General features: G+C 44.2%; 2 protein-coding genes across 3 annotated transcripts in view; one reads left to right on the top strand and one right to left on the bottom strand.

Moving 5' to 3' along the window:
* HDLBP (high density lipoprotein binding protein) overlaps positions 1-17,904 on the top strand; it is a 91,489-nt gene that overhangs the window by 11,224 nt on the left and 62,361 nt on the right. The gene's annotated exons all lie outside the window — the stretch shown is intronic.
* The window catches only part of LOC116418969 (translation initiation factor IF-2-like), a 27,596-nt gene continuing 17,981 nt past the window's right edge, over positions 8,290-17,904 (bottom strand). Inside the window, exon 3 of the mRNA XM_031936421.1 lies at positions 8,290-8,405. Within this exon, the coding sequence (XP_031792281.1) occupies positions 8,290-8,405 (116 nt within the window). The remainder of the gene's footprint in view (positions 8,406-17,904) is intronic.

Raw genomic sequence — 17,904 nt, 5'->3', positions numbered from 1 at the left:
AAATTAGCTGGGTATAGTGGCAACATGCCTGTAGTTGCAGCTACTCGGGAGGCTGAGACAGCCAAATAACTTTAACCCAGGGGGTGCAGTGAGCCAAGATTGAGCCACTGCACTCCAGCCTGGGAGAGACAGAGCGAGACTCCGTCTCAAAAATTAAAAAGTAGAGCCTGGTAGAGTGAAGCCACTTGTAGGAGTTAGTTAGGGCTATGTTGCCTTACAGTGCTGGTGTCCTCACAGATGATAATAGTAATAAAAAACTCAACACCTGTTTACTGTGTGCCAACTCAGGTTAAGCTTTCTCCATATATAAGCTCACGGTAACACAAAAGGCATTAATATCAACTCCTTTTTACAGGAGAGGAGACAGGCCCAGAGAAATTAAGATCTGTAATTATTTCTTCTTTTTGTTATCTTGGCCCTTAACTTTTAGAAGTTCACAGACTTAAATATTTCATCTTGACAGATTTACCCAGCGTTTGAGTGTCTGTGGGGCTTCTCTAAAGCGCAGGGTCAAAGGGGATGTCCTCCCCACACAGCTCTTTCTAGTTCAGGAGTGGGACCAACCAGGCCTTTGCAGCAAGGTAAGTATTCTGTGCTGAAATACACGCTGTGAAGTTGTCCTGTGTTTCTAGGAATTTTGAGTATCTTTCATTGATTCAATCGGCATTTATTTTTCACCAAGTACATATTCATTAAGTATGTTTTGGAAAAACAGCGAACAAATTGAAGTCCCAGCCCTAAAGCCATTTATGCATTCAGGGTCTGTCTCTGCAGTAACATGCTGCTGCTTAGCACTGGGACCGAGTCCGTCTGCGGCTGCCTCCGGGGGATTGGCTTCTAGTCTAGACTCTTGCTGGGTTAGTGTTTCCATCATTCTGTCAAGGATCCAGCTCTAAGGCTGACAGCCACCTCCCTGAATTCATGTGATGGATGCACAAGCCTCTTGGACTAACTCACCTCTTCATTTTACTGTTTCCAAGGCTGGGTTACGCATTAAGCCGTTGATGTGCTGTTAATGTATTGATGATGCTTTTACTTGATTTGGATCCCTGTGGCTTAGCAGACTAACTTGATTGTGGCAGGTGCCATATACATATTTTGAGGGATGAACAGATAGTGTTGATTGCTAAAAAGGTGATGATCTGGTCGGGCATGGTGGCTTATGCTTGTAATACATACACATGCACTTTGTAATCTCAGCATTCTGGGAAGCTGAGGCAGGAGGATCACTTGAGCCTAGGAGTTTGAGACCAGTCTGGGTAACAAAGTGAAACCCCCATCTCTACAAAATATAGAAAAAAATTAGCTGGGCCTAGTGGCATGCCTCTGTGGTCCCAGCTACTCAGGAGGCTGAGGTGGGAGGCTCGGTTGTGCCTGGGAGGTTGAGGCTGCAGTGAGCTGTAGTCACACCACTGCACTCCATTCTGGGTGACAGAGTGAGACCCTGTATCAAAAAAAAAAAAGAGGTAATATTCTGAACTTGCCTTTTCTTGACTTTTTGGTGAACCATAATGGGCTGCCAGAATCTCGATCGGCTTTTTAGGCTCTGAGGGATATGCTTAATGTAGAAATAATCCAGTCCGAAGGCCAGGTCTCAAGGTGTCACTTTTGTATTCTTGGATGACTGTTGAATGTGTGGTCTCGACTAATGACTTTGTGGAGCAGCTTTCTCCAGAAATTTCCATGTGCTCGGATCAACAAACTTGGGACCCAGGTATGCTGAACAGGTGCCTTCTGTTACCAAGCTCAGTATTGAGGGTCCTCCTGTCCTTGAGGCAGCCAAGTGTTCTTGTGTACAGCAGTCTTGTGTAGCAGGTTCAGTGCCGCCTCTCTGTTCTTGCTTGTTTTCTGGAACGTGTCACCTTTCTTTGCATGATTCCTTTGTCTGATTTTCCAGCGTCCTGTTGTACGGTGTGGGTGGACTGGGCATTGCATAAATGAGTTGGAGCAGTGACGTTCTTGGCCTTGCCCTGTCCTGTGAAAGAGGACCCTGCACCATCTGGGGCTCCTGGAGTGGCACCCCGCACCAGTAGGATGCCGCTCTTCCTGGCCCTGCTGTCAGCCTCTAAACACAGTGCAGGCTGACTTTCTTATCACGGCTTGTTTGGCTGGCTGGACCAAGTGCTACTTGTTTCTTTCTGGAGTGGGGAAATAACTTCAACCAGGTGCAGTCCGTGTGTATTATTATTTCAGCTGCAGAAGCTGTTCTAAATGCCCTTCTGGGGAACTTTTGCAGTGTGAGTTTAGTGGTTGTGCTGCGTGTTAGACCTGTCCAGCACTAGGCCCAGGCAGCTGGATGAAGTCGTTGGGCATTGGTAGGGTACTGTGAGCAAAGACTTTCTTACCTGGGGCCAGGCAGAGGAGGACACGGTGGCTGAGCTCACCTGCTCCTTGGTCATCCTTCGAACCTCTGAGTGTGGATGATTCCTCAGGGAGAGAAAGCAGTCTTCTCGTGGGTGCCAAGACAGCAGCCACCTGCATAGCAACCGCTCCTGGCCTATTAGGAGATTTACATGTGGAGACTCTGGAGAGAGCTGCACTTCTAAAGAGGTTGCCACAACAGACAGCCTTAGGGGAAATGGGAAAACTAGAGAGAAGGGTTCTTATCCCAAAAGGACCAGACCCACTGGAACAAATAGAGGTAAGGAAGCAAAGAGAAAACAACAGTACAAGGGTAAAATTGGGAAAAGTAGTTTTTGAAAGGGGGTCGTTTATTTGGCACTTTTACCAGGTTGTTTTGAAACAGTCTCAGTCTGTCACCCAGGCTGGAGTGCAGTGCTGTGATCACAACTCACTGCAGCTTCCAGCTCCTGGGCTCAAGTAACCCTCCTGCTTCTGCCGGGTAGCTAGGACTGTAGGGGTGCTTGGCTAATTTTTATTTTTTTGTGGAAATGGAGTTTTGCTATGTTGCCCAGGCTGGTCTTGAACTCCTGGACTCATGCAGTCCTTCTGCTTCAGCCTCCGCAAGTGCAAAGTGCTGGGATTACAGGTGTGAACCACCTAACTTGGCCTCTAGTTTGTTTGCTTGAGACAGGGTCTTGCTCAGGCACTCTAGCTGGAGTACAGTGACACTATCATAGCTCACTGCAGTCTCGAACTCCTGGGGACGCCTCCTGAGTAGCTGGGAGGCATACTACAGGCACTGTACCTGGCTAATTAAATTTTTTTTTGTAGAGATGGGAGTTGTGGGGGGGTCTCACTCTGCTATATGGCCCAAGCTGATCTGGAACTTCTGGTCTCAAGCAGTCATCCCACCTTGGCCTCCCCAAAGTGTTGGGATTACAGGTGTGAGCCACTGTGCCTGGCCCTCGGCCTCTTTTACCATTTTTGAAATTGAGGTTTTGAAGCAAGTGACTTGCTCAGAAACAGTTCTCCCTCTTAGGGCTTCCTTCTTGATATTATAAGAAGTGTGGTTTCTGATTTATTAATTAGAATGGGAAACTTTTTGCCCTGCTTAACTCTTTTTCTTTAAAAATAAAAAAATAAAAAATAAAAAAAAGAAGAAAGGATGGCCCTTTGGGATCTTTTCTGCCTGTCTGCTATAACCATTCGACAGTTGAGAACGGTGTTACTTGGTGTCTTGTAGCCTGTAAATAGAAGACTCTGAAGTGTGTGTGAATAGAACCTTAAAATTCACTTTTTCTTTGCTTTATCTTCTTTATGTTGGAGTTTGCTGACTCCGGAGTGTATATTATTAGATGAATACAAGTGTGTACTCTCCACCCCAGTATTTGCTGGCTAGTGTGAACAAAATGAAATACACTGCGTCATCCGAATGTGTTTTATTCTGTAGCAATGTGTATATTACTCTTAATTTCACTCTTTTTATGCTTTCTAATTTTATTAATACTTTCTAATTTAATTAAGATTTTATTAATACCTAGCTCATTTGAGTGTTTCCAATGATATTACTGATTTAATTATAGTAAACATTTGCTGATAAGTAGAAGATTAGGTGGTCTTGTAGCATTGGCTTAAACCAGTATGTGTGCACAAAATCAATTCCGTTTGAAGAATACAATTTTTTTCTTTTGACACAAGGCTTCTATTTTGATCTAATTGCTCATGCTTGGAGCTGCCTGACCAGCCTCTCAGACCCAAGTTCTGTGTTCCCTTTGTCGTCTGCACAACGAGCTCAGCAGACTGCTGGCTGCCTGTGTACAGGCCTCCCGAGTGTCCCCAGGCTCAGCCCTGCAGTCTCAGAGGAGGACCTGGCCTGTGAAGAACTGAGGTGGTGATGTGAGGGTCTTTTCTCTTCTGTCAAATCTTGCCCCAGTTACCTTGTGTAGTATTTAGATTGTTGTTCTCAGTTGGCCATATGGTTGTATTGAAGGCTGTTTTAGGATATTTAGAACTTATTTGGCATGCATTAGGATTCTTCTTCTTAGAGTGTTTTAATTCCAGTATGTACTTATGCTTGTCTTCTCTACCTGCCCCAGTCTTGAAGGGAATGTGTGTGTGTGCATGTGTATGTATTTTCCTTAAGCCCTTGCTGATTGATGCAGTCACTTGCCTTTCACCCTGCCTAAATATTCCTAACTCTCGTTGGGCAGGGTTCCTTTTACACGTCGTGGGTTACTCTCCTTTGCCTAGTGTCCGAGTTCTGCATCTTGTTCGTCTTTTAGGGCAGTGTGCGATTGGGGCTCAGCAGTGCTGGCGGCTGGCCCAGATGGAGCACCAGGGGACGCCAGCTTTCTAGGGCGGGGGTGGGGGAGTTCCCCACGTGGACCTTGAAGTTGCTTGGGATGTGCTGCTATGCATATCTGGGTTGTGCTGTGGCTTTCTTGACGCTTTCTGGTGGTTTAAAAATCTACTTTCTTGTGAAAGAACATGAACCAGGAAAAAAAAATCTTTTATGAAGTTTGAGAAAATGATTGGGTGACAGACTTTAGTATCATGACAATATCTTTAGTATAATAGTATCTTTATGCTTTGGTATATAAAGTTTGGATGAAATGTGCATTCATCTTGTAGTTAAACTCGTGATTAAACAGATATAGTCAAAATTTGTTTTTTGTTTGTTTGTTTGAGACGGAGTCTCGCTCTGTCCCCCAGACTGGAGTGCAGTGGCGGGATCTCGGCTCACTGCAAGCTCCGCCTCCTGGGTTCACGCCATTCTCCTGCCTCAGCCTCCCGAGTAGCTGGGACTACAGGCACCTGCCATCATGCCTGGCTACTTTTTTGTGTTTTTAGTAGAGACGAGGTTTCACCGTGTTAGCCAGGATGGTCTCGATCTCCTGACCTCGTGATCCGCCCGTCTCGGCCTCCCAAAGAGCTGGGATTACAGGTGTGAGCCACCGCGCCCGGCCCAAAATTTGGATTTGGACTTTGAACTGGAATGGTCAGTGTTATCCCTCTCCTTTATTGATGTTTCTTTCCAAATTAGGGTGCTTAGTTTTTCTTTTTTGTTTTTTTTTTTGAGATGGAGCCTGGCTGGAGTGCAGTGGCATGATCTCAGCTCACTGCAACCTCCACCTCCTGGGTTCAAGTGATTCTCCTGCCTCAGCCTCCCGAGTTGCTGGTACTACAGATGCATGCCACCATGCCCTGCTAATTTTTGTATTTTTAGTAGAGACAGGGTTTCACCATATTGGTCAGGCTGGTCTTGAACTCCTGATCTTGTGATCTGCCTGCCTCGGCCTCCCAAAGCACTGGGATTACAGGCATGAGCCACTGTGCCTGGCCTTAGGGTGTTTAGTTTTTCTTTCCTTTCCTTTTCTTTTCTTTTTTTTTTTTTTTTTTTTTTTTTTGAGGCAGAATTTCGCTCTGTCACCCAGGCTAGAGTGCAGTGGCGTGATCTCCGCTCACTGTAAGCTCTGCCTCCCGGGTTCATGCCATTCTCCTGCCTCAGCCTCCCAAGTAGCTGGGACTACAGGTGCCCGCCACCGCACCTGGCTAATTTTTTGTATTTTTAGTAGAGACGGAGTTTCACTGTGTTAGCCAGGATGGTCTCGATCTCCTGACCTCGTGATCCACCTGCCTCGGCCCCCCTAAGTGCTGGGATTACAGGCGTGAGCCCCCACGCCCGGCCTAGGGTGTTTAGTTTTTCTAATCACAGAAGTAGTACATACCCTCCATTAAGTTTTTTTAAAAATGATCTTGAATTTACAGAGGAGGTACAGGTACTGTACAGCTCTTTATCCGAACCACCTGAGAGTAAGTTGGGACCATGAGACCTCCTCACCCTCGGATATTTTGGTATGTTTACTCATAGACAAGACACTGTCCTCCTTAACCGCGATACAGCCATCGAAGTCAGGAAATTAACGTGAATGTGTTGCCACCTTCTGATCAGGCAGCACATTCGCATTCCATTACAAGGATCCAGTTCAGAATCACAGTTGATTGTCAGATCTCCTTAGTCTCCTTCAAACTGGAATGGTTCCTCTGCCAGAGCTTGACACTTTTAATGATCACCAGCAGTTATTTTGTGGGGTCCCTTATCGTGGGTTTGTTTGGTGTTTCCTTTTGATTAGATCTAGGTTTTGCGCCTCTGGCGGGAATAGTACAAGGAGGAGGCTGGGTTCTTCTCTGCATCCTATCAGGTGGTGCAGAATTCAGTTAGTCCTCTTACTGGTGATGTGCACTTTACTTGCTTGATTCAGGTGCTGCCTTCCAGGCTTCTCCACTGTGAAATCTTTCTAATTGTTAAGTATATTGTAGGGAGATACTTTTGAAATAAAATCAAATTTTCAGTTATCTCAACTATCTCAACTTTAATCAGAGTTCAATTTACTTATATCAGTATTGGCTCATGGTTTCCCTAGTTAATTCGGTTGATTATTATCCTTTTACCATTATTTTATTTGATACTCGTCATCTCAGGTTTGACCCATGAGAGCCCCTCAAGCTCCCATCTCCTCCTTTTTTAAAATTTTTATTGTATTTTATTTATTTATTTATTTATTTATTTATTTATTTATTTATTTGAGACCGAGTCTCACTTTGTCACCCAGGCAGGAGTGCAATGGTGCCATCCTGGGTTCAAGTGATTCTTGTGCCTCAGCCTCCTGAGTAGCTGGGATTACAGGCGTGTGCCACCGTGCCCAGCTAATTTTCTGTATTTTCAGCAGAGACAAGGTTTCACCACATGGCCCAGGCTGGTCTCGAACTCCTTAGCTCAGGCAGTCGGCCCGCTTCTGCCTCCCAAAGTGCTAGGATTACAGGCATGAACCACCATGCCTGGGCTTTTTTGAGACGGGGTCTCACTCTGTCCAGTCTGGAGTGCAGTGGTGAACTCTCGGCTCACTGCAACCTCCACCTCCTGGGTTCAAGTGATTCTCCCGCCTCAGCCTCCCAAGTAGCTGGGACTACAGACGTGTGCCACCACGCCCAGCTAATTTTTGTATTTTTAGTAGTGATAAGGTTTCACCATGTTGGCCAGGCCAGTCTTGAACTCCTGCCCTCAGGTGATCCACCCGCCTTGGCCTCCCAAAGTCCTGGGATTACTGTCTGTGTCCTTCTGATGTGTCCTCCTTATTCTCTTTCTCTTTCTCTTTTCTTTCTTTCTTGTACCACAGGATATTCTGGGTTCTTTATGTACCTTCCCTGCCCCAGACCTGGATTCTGCCTTTATCTTCAAGAAGGCCTGCTTCCCTTTTATGGCAGTTGGTTCTCAGAGAAACAGGGTCTAGGCACCAGCTAGATTGTTGGAGTGTTACTATACCCAGGCCCTCTCAAAAAAGTCGACTGGGTATGTGTATACATACATACACAAAACATACACATAGATACATGCATGTGTATTTTTAGCACGCTGTCTCATTTTTTTTTTTTTTTTTTTTTGAGACAGAGTCTCGCTCTGTCGCCCAGGCTGGAGTGCAGTGGCCGGATCTCAGCTCACTGCAAGCTCCGCCTCCCGGGTTTACGCCATTCTCTCGCCTCAGCCTCCCAAGTAGCTGGGACTGCAGGCGCCCGCCACCTCGCCCGGCTAGTTGTTGTATTTTTTTTTTTTAGTAGAGACGGGGTTTCACCGTGTTAGCCAGGATGGTCTCGATCTCCTGACCTCGTGATCCGCCCGCCTCGGCCTCCCAAAGTGCTGGGATTACAGGCTTGAGCCACCGTGCCTGGCCTCATTTTTAAATATTTTCTTGTATTGAAAAGCATGAGTTTATTCTAGTACCCCCATTTCCAATCTAATACCACAGGGTTTATTCTAGTTTCTTGCTTTCCAGGTGGATAACTCTGTTTCCCAACAGTGACAGTCTTAGATCCCAGTGTCTCTAATACGTTTACTTCCTTGATTATTCACCCTATGTGGAACGAGGCTCCTCTTGGTGACCTTCCCGCTCAGATGCCCACTGCCTCGCTCAGCGGCTGTCGTCCTGCTCCTCCAGCGGTTGTCGTCCTGCTCCTCCACCCACCGTGAACATCTTCCTGACTCCACTTGGGCTCTGATACCCTAGCTGTGTAGATATTCTCTTATGTGGAAGCCATATCGCCAGTTTTTTTAAAAAAAAAAAGTCCAAGTCCTATACGCTCTGTTTTTGCAGCTTGATCACTTTCGTTTAATGTACAGTAGTCTGCACTTTTTCCAGAGACTGGTACACGAGCCGTTGGATTATTGTTGGTGACAGCGCCTTACTGTGTGGTGTCCACGTCCCACTTAGTATTACTGCCTTCTTGCTCATGCACACTCGTGTTCTTTGCCTGTAGCACGCTGTTGTGAGCCTCACCTATTACACCTATGCTTCTGTATTCTTTTGCAGGCTCTTCTGGAGAGTAGCATTTTTGAAGTGTGATCACTGAATTAGATTGTGTGTTTCTATTTTTTGTTATGTGTTTCTAAATTGCCTTCTAATTTTATACTTTCTCTATGGTTGAGTAGTCTTTTCTCCCCCTTACCATTATAAAAACTGAATGATCACTTTTGTTCATCTTTGCAGATCTCACAAAGGCTGCATGAAGATAAACATCTATTTGTGTATTTGTGGGCAATTTTGTATTAATTTCCTGATTTTGTGTGTTCATGTGTCCTAACCTATTCAGATGTTTTCCAAACATTGAAAAACTATTTGTATCTTGATTTCTATATTAGTGTTCTATAAAATTCTTATGCTCTGATAGGGTCAAATAAATCAGTATCTTCCTCAGTGGTTTTTACAGTGTATATTGTTGGAGGCTTTTTGCACCCCCAAATCACAGGTTTTCCTCCTTAATCTTCCAGCTCTTCAAGGTTTGATTGTTTACATCCACATCTCCAATTCAGCTGAAATTTATTTTGGAGTATGTTGTGAGGTAGGGATCAAACTTTATATGTTTTCAAAATGGATGGCAAATTGGCCCAATTCCTTGCTGATTTGAAATGGCCCTTGTATCAAATAATAAACTCATAGGTACACGAGTCTTTTTCATGCATCAAGTGCCTCTTCCTTAGCTAGTAACACCAAGTGCTTATTACTGTTGCTTTGTAGTATGCTTTGCTAATTTTAGTTGAATTCCACTTTTTTTTTTTTTTTGCAAAATTTCCTATCCTGGTTTTATTTTTAGGTGAATTTAAGAATCCTTGTTACAGTTAAAAAAAAAAAAAAACAACCTACTGGAATTTTGTGTTAGTTTCCCAGGGCCTCCGTAACAAATTACCACACATTTGGTGGCTTACAACAGGAATGCATTCTCTCACAGTTCCGGAGACTGGAAATCTGGAATCTGGCAGGGCCACACTCCCCCTGGGGGGTAGGAGAGAGATTGTTCTTTGCTGCTTCCGTCTTCCTGCTCCTGTCCCACAGTCCTTGGCTTGCAGCTGCATAGTTCCCACCCTTGCCTCCCTCTTCATGTGACTTTCTCTTCTGTCGTGAATGTCATTTAGAACCCACCCAGATAATCCAGGATCATCTCCTCATCTTAGTATCTTTCACTTAATCTCCTCTGAAAAGACCCCTTTTCCAAGTAAAGTAAAACTTACAAATTTCCGGGGTTGGGACTCCCTATCTTTGGGTGGCCATTTTTCAGCCTGTCACAGATGTTACTTGGAGTTTGATTGGGGGTGTAGATTAACTTGGAATAGAACAGACATCTTTAGTGATAAATCTCCTGGCTAAGTCTTGGCATCCTCTCCATGATTCAGGCTTCTCATGTGTATGTGTGTTGTGAAATTTTTATTTTGCCAACTTGCCGAGCTTGCCTTCACTGTTATGAGGGCTTCGTTATAGTAGAGGGATTTTCTAAACAGGTCATCTGCAGACAGTGGCGTCTGTCTCCTTGCTTAATTCTGTCTCTCCAGATGGCCTGTTGGACAGTCTTTGACAGTAGTAACATCTTGGTCATTCTGTTACATATTTTAATACTATAATCTTTTTAGTAAACATATGTTACTTTGGGGAAATATTGTTCATATAGCCATTTGCTGATGTTAAACTCCATAGTAAGTAAATAATATGTGCGGAATTTCATCAGATTTTTGGGCATTTTTGAAATGGTCATCAGTCAGCCACGTGTATGTTTATTTGTTTTTTTTTTTTTGGAGACGGTTTCGCTCTGTTGCCCAGGCTGGAGTGCAGTGGTGCAATCTCGGCTCACTGCAGCCTCCGCCTCCCAGGTTCAAGTGATTCTCCTGCCTCAGCCTCCAGAGTAGCTGGGATCACAGGCGCCCACCACCATGCCTAGCTAATTTTTAGTATTTTTAGTAGAGACGGGGTTTCACCATGTTGGCTAGGCTGGTCTTGAACTCCTGACCTCAGGTGATCCACCTGCCTCGACCTCCCAAAGTGCTGGGCTTACAGGTGTGAGCCACCGTGTCCAGCCTATTTGTCCTCCTTTTAGCCATAAGTATATATTTTCTGATTTTAAAAATGTATCGCTAGAACAGATCATTCTTAGTCATGATGTCTTATTCTCTAAATTTAGTGATCAATTTATTAGGCTAGTGTTTTGTTTAAAAATTTATAGATTTTCCAGCTTGGGCAATATAACAAGACCTGACTCATGGAGAAAAAATTAGTTGGGCATGGTGGTGCGCACCTGTAGTTGCAGCGCCTTGGGAGTCTGAGGCAGAAAGGATTGCTTGAGCCCAGGAGTTCAAGGCTACGTTGAGCTATCTTGCACCAGTGTACTCCAGCCTGGGCAACAGAGCGAGACTGTGTCTCAAATAAATAAATAATAAAATAAAATAGAAATTTACATGTTTGTGAAATACTCTGTAATTATTAATCTCTGCAACATCTACTCGTTGTTTTGTTTTTTTTTGTTTTTTTGTTTGTTTGTTTTTTTTTTTTTTTGAGACGGAGTCTCGCTCTGTCGCCCAGGCTGGAGTGCAGTGGCGCGATCTCGGCTCACTACAAGCTCCGCCTCCCGGGTTCACGCCATTCTCCTGCCTCAGCCTCCCGAGTAGCTGGGACTACAGGCGCCCGCCATCTCGCCTGGCTAGTTTTTTGTATTTTTAGTAGAGATGGGGTTTCACCGTGTAGACCAGGATGGTCTCGATCTCCTGAGCTCGTGATCCACCCATCTCGGCCTCCCAAAGTGCTGGGATTACAGGCTTGAGCCACCGCACCCGGCCAACATCTACTCATTGTTTTGGGAAGATAAAACAATGCTGATTTTCCTTTGGGGAACCACTCTTCCTACCTTGTATAAGCCATGTGTTGTAGATAGAATGGCTCAGCTGCGTGGGTGGACCTGGGTTGCCTATGGGTGACAGGCATAACACGTGCCCTTGGTCCCCTGATTATAGTTGTTGATCCCTAATGGGATCAGAACCCAATTAATGCCAGTGGGATACAAAAATAATTCGTGGGGACCTGTGAGACAAAGAAAGTCTCATTTCCTTGGGAGCTACCAGAAGATACAGTTACTGGCACTTATAACACTTCTGATTTCAAAACCCGGCAAAGATAATATCGTATCATTGTCATCTCGGGTGTGTTTTCTTTTGTCAGACTAGAGAGAGTTAATTGCTCTTCAATTGCTTTTTTCAAAGAAACTGATTTTGGTTTTGATTGACTAAGTAGCTATGTTTCTGTTTTTTTTTTTTGAGGCAAGGTCTTGCTCTGTCACCCAGGCTGGAGTGCAGTGGTGCAATCACGGCTCACTGCAGGCTCAACCTCCTGGGCGCAGACGATCTTCCTGCCCCAGCCTCCCAAGTGGCTGGGGACTACAGGCACGTGCCACCACACCAGGCTAATTTTTTGTATTTTTGGTAGAGATGAGGTTTCGCTATGTTGTCCAGGTGGGTCTTGAACTCCTGGACTCAAGCGATCTGCCTGCCTCAGCCTCCCAAAGTGCTGGGATTACAGGTGTGAGTCACTGCACTTGGCCTGTTTTGTTTTGTTTTAATTTTTTTTGAGGCAGGGTCTTGCTCTGTCACCCAGGCTGGAGTTCAGTGGTGCAAGCACGGCTCACTGCAGGCTCAACCTCCTGGGCGCAGGCGATCTTCCTGCCCCAGCCTTCCAAGTAGCTGGGACTGTAGGCATGTGCCACCCAGGCTGGGAGTGCAGTGGCGTGACCATAACTCACTCACTGCAACCTTGAACTCCTGGACTCAAGGGATCCTCCTGCCTCCGCCTCTCAGTGGCTGGGACTACAGGTGCATGCCATCGTGCATGGCTTTTCTTTCTTTTTTTTTTTTTTTTTTTTTTTTTTTTTTTGAGATGGGATCTTGCTTTGTTGTCCAAGCTGGTCTCAAACTCCTGGGCTTAAGTAATCCCAAAGTGCTGAGATTACAGGTTTGAGACACTGCATGTGGTCTTATATTTCATCAGTTCTTTTATTTATTCCTTCTACTTTGGTTTTCACTTTGCATCTTGACTTGAATGCTTAGTTCATTCATCTTCATTAATACAGTTTACAAGTTTGATTCACCCTCTGAGTGTAGCTTCAGCAGTGCTTGTAGACGTTGATAAGTGCTGCTCTTTGCTCTTTTTCTTTTCTTTTCTTTTTGAGATAGGGTCTCACTTTGTCATCCAGGCTGAGTGCAGCGGGGCAGTTCACTGCAGCCCTAACCTCGCCGTACTCACGTGATCTTCCTGCCTCAGCCTCCTTAGTAACTGCAGCCACAGGTGTACACCACCACACCTGGCTAATTTTTTGTTTTCTATTTTTGTTTTTGGACAGGTAGTCTCACTATATTGCCCAGGTTTCTTTTCCTTTTTTAAACCTCGTGAGGAAAACTTCGAAACATACCACAAAATAAAAGAGAATAGAAGAGAATCATATGCCTATCACCCAGCTTCACAGTTGTCAGTGTTTTACCATAGCCCTGCGCACTCCCAATATTTTGTATTTTTCATTTGAGTATTTTAAAGCAAATCTCAGATTTTTAGTCACCTCTAAATACTTCAGCATGTATTTTTTAGGAAATGTGGGCTTTAAAAAACATAACCAAAATACCTGTATCATACCTAACAGCATCAACCACACTCCATTAATATTATCTAATATTTATTTTGTGTTCGGTTTTCTTCAAATGTCATAAAAAGCCTTTTTACACTTTGTTTGCTTGAATTGAAATCCAAAGAAGGTCTCCACCTTGCATTTGGTTTAAGCCTCTTAGCTCTTTGAAAATCTATAACTTGCAGATTCTTTTCCTTTTTTGTTGTTTTTGTTTTTAATGCCATTTATTTGTGAAGGCAGTAGGGTTGTTTGTCCTGTGGAATGTCCCAAGTTTGGGGTTTGGTTGACTGTGTTGTAGCACTGTCTAATGTGTTCTTCTCATCCTCCTATTTCCTGTAGCTGGGTCAGGGTGCTTCATTGGTTTCAGGTTGGTGGTTGTTTTGGTGGGGGCGGGGGCGGGGGCGGGGGCGGGTTTCAAGGATATTCCCTAGACAGTGCTTTGTGTTGCACATTGAGCAACCAGGTCACACGATGTCGGTGTAGTGTCGGTAGGTTGAATTATAGAGTTCTTTATCAACCAGTTCTCTACTGGGTTTAACGGCCATTTGCTTGTTGCTTGTCCCCGTTATTTAGTTGGTATATTAGTTTCCTATTGCTGCTGTACCAAATTACAACACTGTAGCTGAAATCAGTCTCACTGGTCTAGAGTCTGGGTAGCTGGTGCCGTCAGGGAGCTCTGGAGAGTATCTGCTTCCTGGCCTTTTCCAGCTCGTGGCAGCCATATTTTGGCTGTGGCCCCTTCCTCCATCATGAGAGCACATGATCTAAAGGACACTAGGGATTGTGGTTAGGTTCCACCCATATAATCCAAAGTGATCTCCCGTCTCAGGATTCTTAATTCATCTGTAACATATCCAAATCCAGAAATTAGGACTTGAATATCTTTGGAGGCCATTGTTCAGCCTACAACTGACAACTACAAAGTGAAGATTTTTCTAATTCTATTCTTATGTAAAGAAGATTTCCCATATCAATTTTGGAGGTTCTGAAATGTGGTTCCTGCTGGGGAGAAAGGAGAAATGAATGATATTTTTCCTTTATCAATGTTTAGGATGCACTGAAACTATTAGCTTCCAAAGTTGAAGTTCATTTTTGAAGCGTTTCCCCCCGTATTAGAAACCTGTGGATGTGGATGTGATTGTGCTTCAACCCGTGAAAGCCATATTTTGGTGCTCCTGTTGTTCTACCCAAGCTGGCTTGTGTCATGTTTGGGTGTGACCTCTTGGTCTGTGACTGCTCCCTTCCTGCCTGTCACAGGAGGGTGTTGCACCTCATCTGTGTTCTGCTTGGACCTAGAGTCAGTCATGTTTCTAAGGAACCCCAGTCTCTTTGCCATGAGATGGTGTTTAGATATCAGTCAGTTCAATGTGTATCATTTTCTTATGCTAAAATCTTGGTTCTTAATGATATTAACTTGCTTACCTCTTCTAAATTTTGTGACTCTGCTTTTCAGTGATTTGTAGTAGCCGGTGATGCTTAAGCATCTTTGATTCCCTTTCTAGATGGAGGTATCTTTGAAAAGTAAAGAGCCTCAAATAATACAGAGCTTCCCCCTCCTGCAGATAACTCTCACAAACATTTAGCATGTGTCTGTCCACAGTTTCCTGTTAAAACACACTTTTGGGAGTATGTAGTGTATGAATAAGTGCCATGTTCATGGCACATATTTTTCATACAATATATTCTTATAATGACAATACTAACATTATTAGGATATATCCCATTTGGATCATATTGTCAAATTATTGTGTTTTAAAGTTGCATAATTCTCTGATGCTTAGGCCACCGATGTGACATTGTTAGATACATTTGTTTCCATTTTCTAAGTAACCTTTTTATGGAGGTATAATAAACGTGCACTTTTTAATGTATATAGCTCAGTGAATTTTCACCAACTGAACTCACTCGTATAACCAGCATTGAGATAAAGAAGTGGAATGTTTTATTTGTAGAGTTGAGAGTCTCTGATTTTTTCTTTTTTTTTTTTTTTGAGACGGAGTTTTGCTCTTGTTGCCCAGGCTGGAGTGCAATGGCACGTTCTCGGCTCACTGTAACCTCCGCCTCCCGCGTTCAAGCAGTTCTCCTGCCTCAGCCTCCCGAGTAGCTGGGATTATAGACGTGCGCCGCCACGCCCGGCTAATTTTGTATTTAGTAGAGACAGGATTTCTCCATGTTGGTCACGCTGATCTTGAACTCCTGACCTCAGGTGATCTGCCCACCTCGGCCTCTCAAGGTGCTGGGATTACATGCGTGAGCCACTGCGCCCAGCCTCTTCTCGGATTTTTGTGGTTCTAAAACCGAGCTGTCACTCCTGTTCTGTTCAGATGAGCTTGACTTCCATCCCTGTCCCCTGTCCCTTCTTTCCTTCCTCCATCATTTTCTTCTCTTGTTTCTTTCTGAAAATATAAACAGACATGCACATTTGTATTTCTGAGTCTTTCTTACGGAAAGGTAGCATACCCTGCACCTGCTGGCCTCCTTTGTACCCCAAAGACTGTGCGTAGTAGTGTATGGAAGCTTTCCCCTACCTTTTATGCTGTGTGTTGCTTCACGGCATGGACACAGCATGGTTTCTTAATCCCGTCTGCTTATTGACGTTGTGTTACTTTCCATATTTTTTTTTTAGCTTTTTATGTCTCACTGTCTCTGCTGTTGCCCTTCTGAAATCCATTCATCACACACTTGCAGGAGCTGGAGTTTCCTTTTTATCTAATACCTGAGTTTCCCACCACCATACTCACCCCATGTTGATGCCTAATGTCTGCTTGAGGTTTCCTTTAGAGGGCACTCCCCACCTTTGGTGCCAGCCATTCTGCCATTCTGATCCTACTTCCTCCCCTCCTTACTGATCTTCCTTCTGCCATCCTGGCTTCCTGTTCTGGGATGCCCTTGGAGCTGTAGAGAGCTGGCTCTGTCTTCCTGGTGTGATGCTTGTTTTCTAGTAGTAGAGAATAGTGTTTTCTTGTTCTGCCCAGTTTTCTCTCTCTATAGATGAGACATTGAAGTTCCTACTCCCCTGTGTGTGTCATTTTTTCTCTTACATGGTCGTGTTCTGATCTGAGGCCGGTATCTCAGTTGTCTAACTTGACATAGAGGAACATACCTGTGCTTTGGTGGGGATGTTGTGCTTGTGTTCGTGCAGTTTAATGTTGAATTAGCTCTTTGCGGAGACGGTTATATGAGTAAGAGTTTCCAGGGCTTCTTTATATCCAAAAGTGAGGCTTCATCTGAAGAGTAAACTGATAGGAACAGAGTACTTGGAGACATGATGCAGTCCCACCTTCTCATGAGACAGAGGAAGAAGCAGGCCAAGTGAAGAGGGTGATGTGCCAAGCAGTGTCAGCAAGCACATCGCACATTGGAGTGCCACATGCTCTCCACCTCGAGAGGAGAAAATCTGGTTTGTTTTCCTGATGTTTGTTTTCTTGTTTGTAGGAAAGTATTGTTTCTATTTGGATAGGACTGAGCCTAAGATTAATCTTTCAGATTCTTAAGTATTTCCACCCATGGCATTAGCTAGCTTTGTATCCATAACAGAGTTCTTTATAAACATGAGCTAAGCTAATTCTAGCTCATAGAACTTTTCTATGTAAATTGTAGGAAGGAAAAAATCATCAAGTATAAATTGTTGCCCTGGGTCAAACTTCAAATTATTTTGTTTCTTGTAATTTAATGAGATTTATAGTGAGGAGATGGAAGGGATTTTTAAATTGCAGGACTAAGGGGGAATGGCCCTTCCTACAGCCATTCTGTTCCCATCCTCTTTTCCCAGGAACACCATTACAGTTGGGTTGGGGGCTGTAGTGGGCTCCAAGCTCTGGTGAGGAGTATGTGTGTGCAGGAGCTGCCATGAAACACCTATCAGCGGCTCAGGGTGGCAGACTAGTGTTACCATGGCAGTTACAGACATCAGTAAACCCATGGGTCATACGGATGCATTTCCACCTAGAAGCAGTGGTTTGTTTCTTTAGTGAGTCAAAGAAACTTAAGATGGAGGAGACCCTAAGGAGTCTTGTAAGTTAAATGATCACCCAATGGAGAGTACACTTCACAGTGGGAATAAGCTCTGCCCATTTTTTTTCCTAGGTGCTAATTCAGGAAAGCATGCTCACTCTCAGGGATCCTTTTCTTCATGTTGAGATGAAATATGTCTTCAGAATTGTTCTTAGTTGTTCTTGGTTGTGCAGGCAACTGGACAGAACTCAACCCCCCTTTAAATGCTCTCCACATGGTAAAGACAGCTCTTATGTATCTTTTTCTCAGTTTCCAAGGGCTTGAATAGGTTCATGTAAAGTCATCAGCACTCCCTCACAAGGAAATTAACAAAAAAAATTTAATTCAGACTTCTTGAAGATAACATGGCAATTGTAATAAGAATAACACAGCAGAGAAAATAAATTGTATGACTCTGTTTTTCACTGATTTGTAGTACCTGGTGATACTTTTTTTTTTTTTTTTTTTTTTTTTTGAGGTGGAGTCTTGCTCTGTCGCCGGGACTGGAGTGCAGTGGCCGGATCTCAGCTCACTGCAAGCTCCGCCTCCCGGGTTTACGCCATTCTCCTGCCTCAGCCTCCC

Source organism: Piliocolobus tephrosceles, chromosome 11 (assembly GCF_002776525.5).
Source record: "Piliocolobus tephrosceles isolate RC106 chromosome 11, ASM277652v3, whole genome shotgun sequence".
NCBI classification, from domain to species: Eukaryota; Metazoa; Chordata; class Mammalia; order Primates; family Cercopithecidae; genus Piliocolobus; species Piliocolobus tephrosceles.
This window is presented reverse-complemented; position numbering and strand designations above follow the sequence as displayed.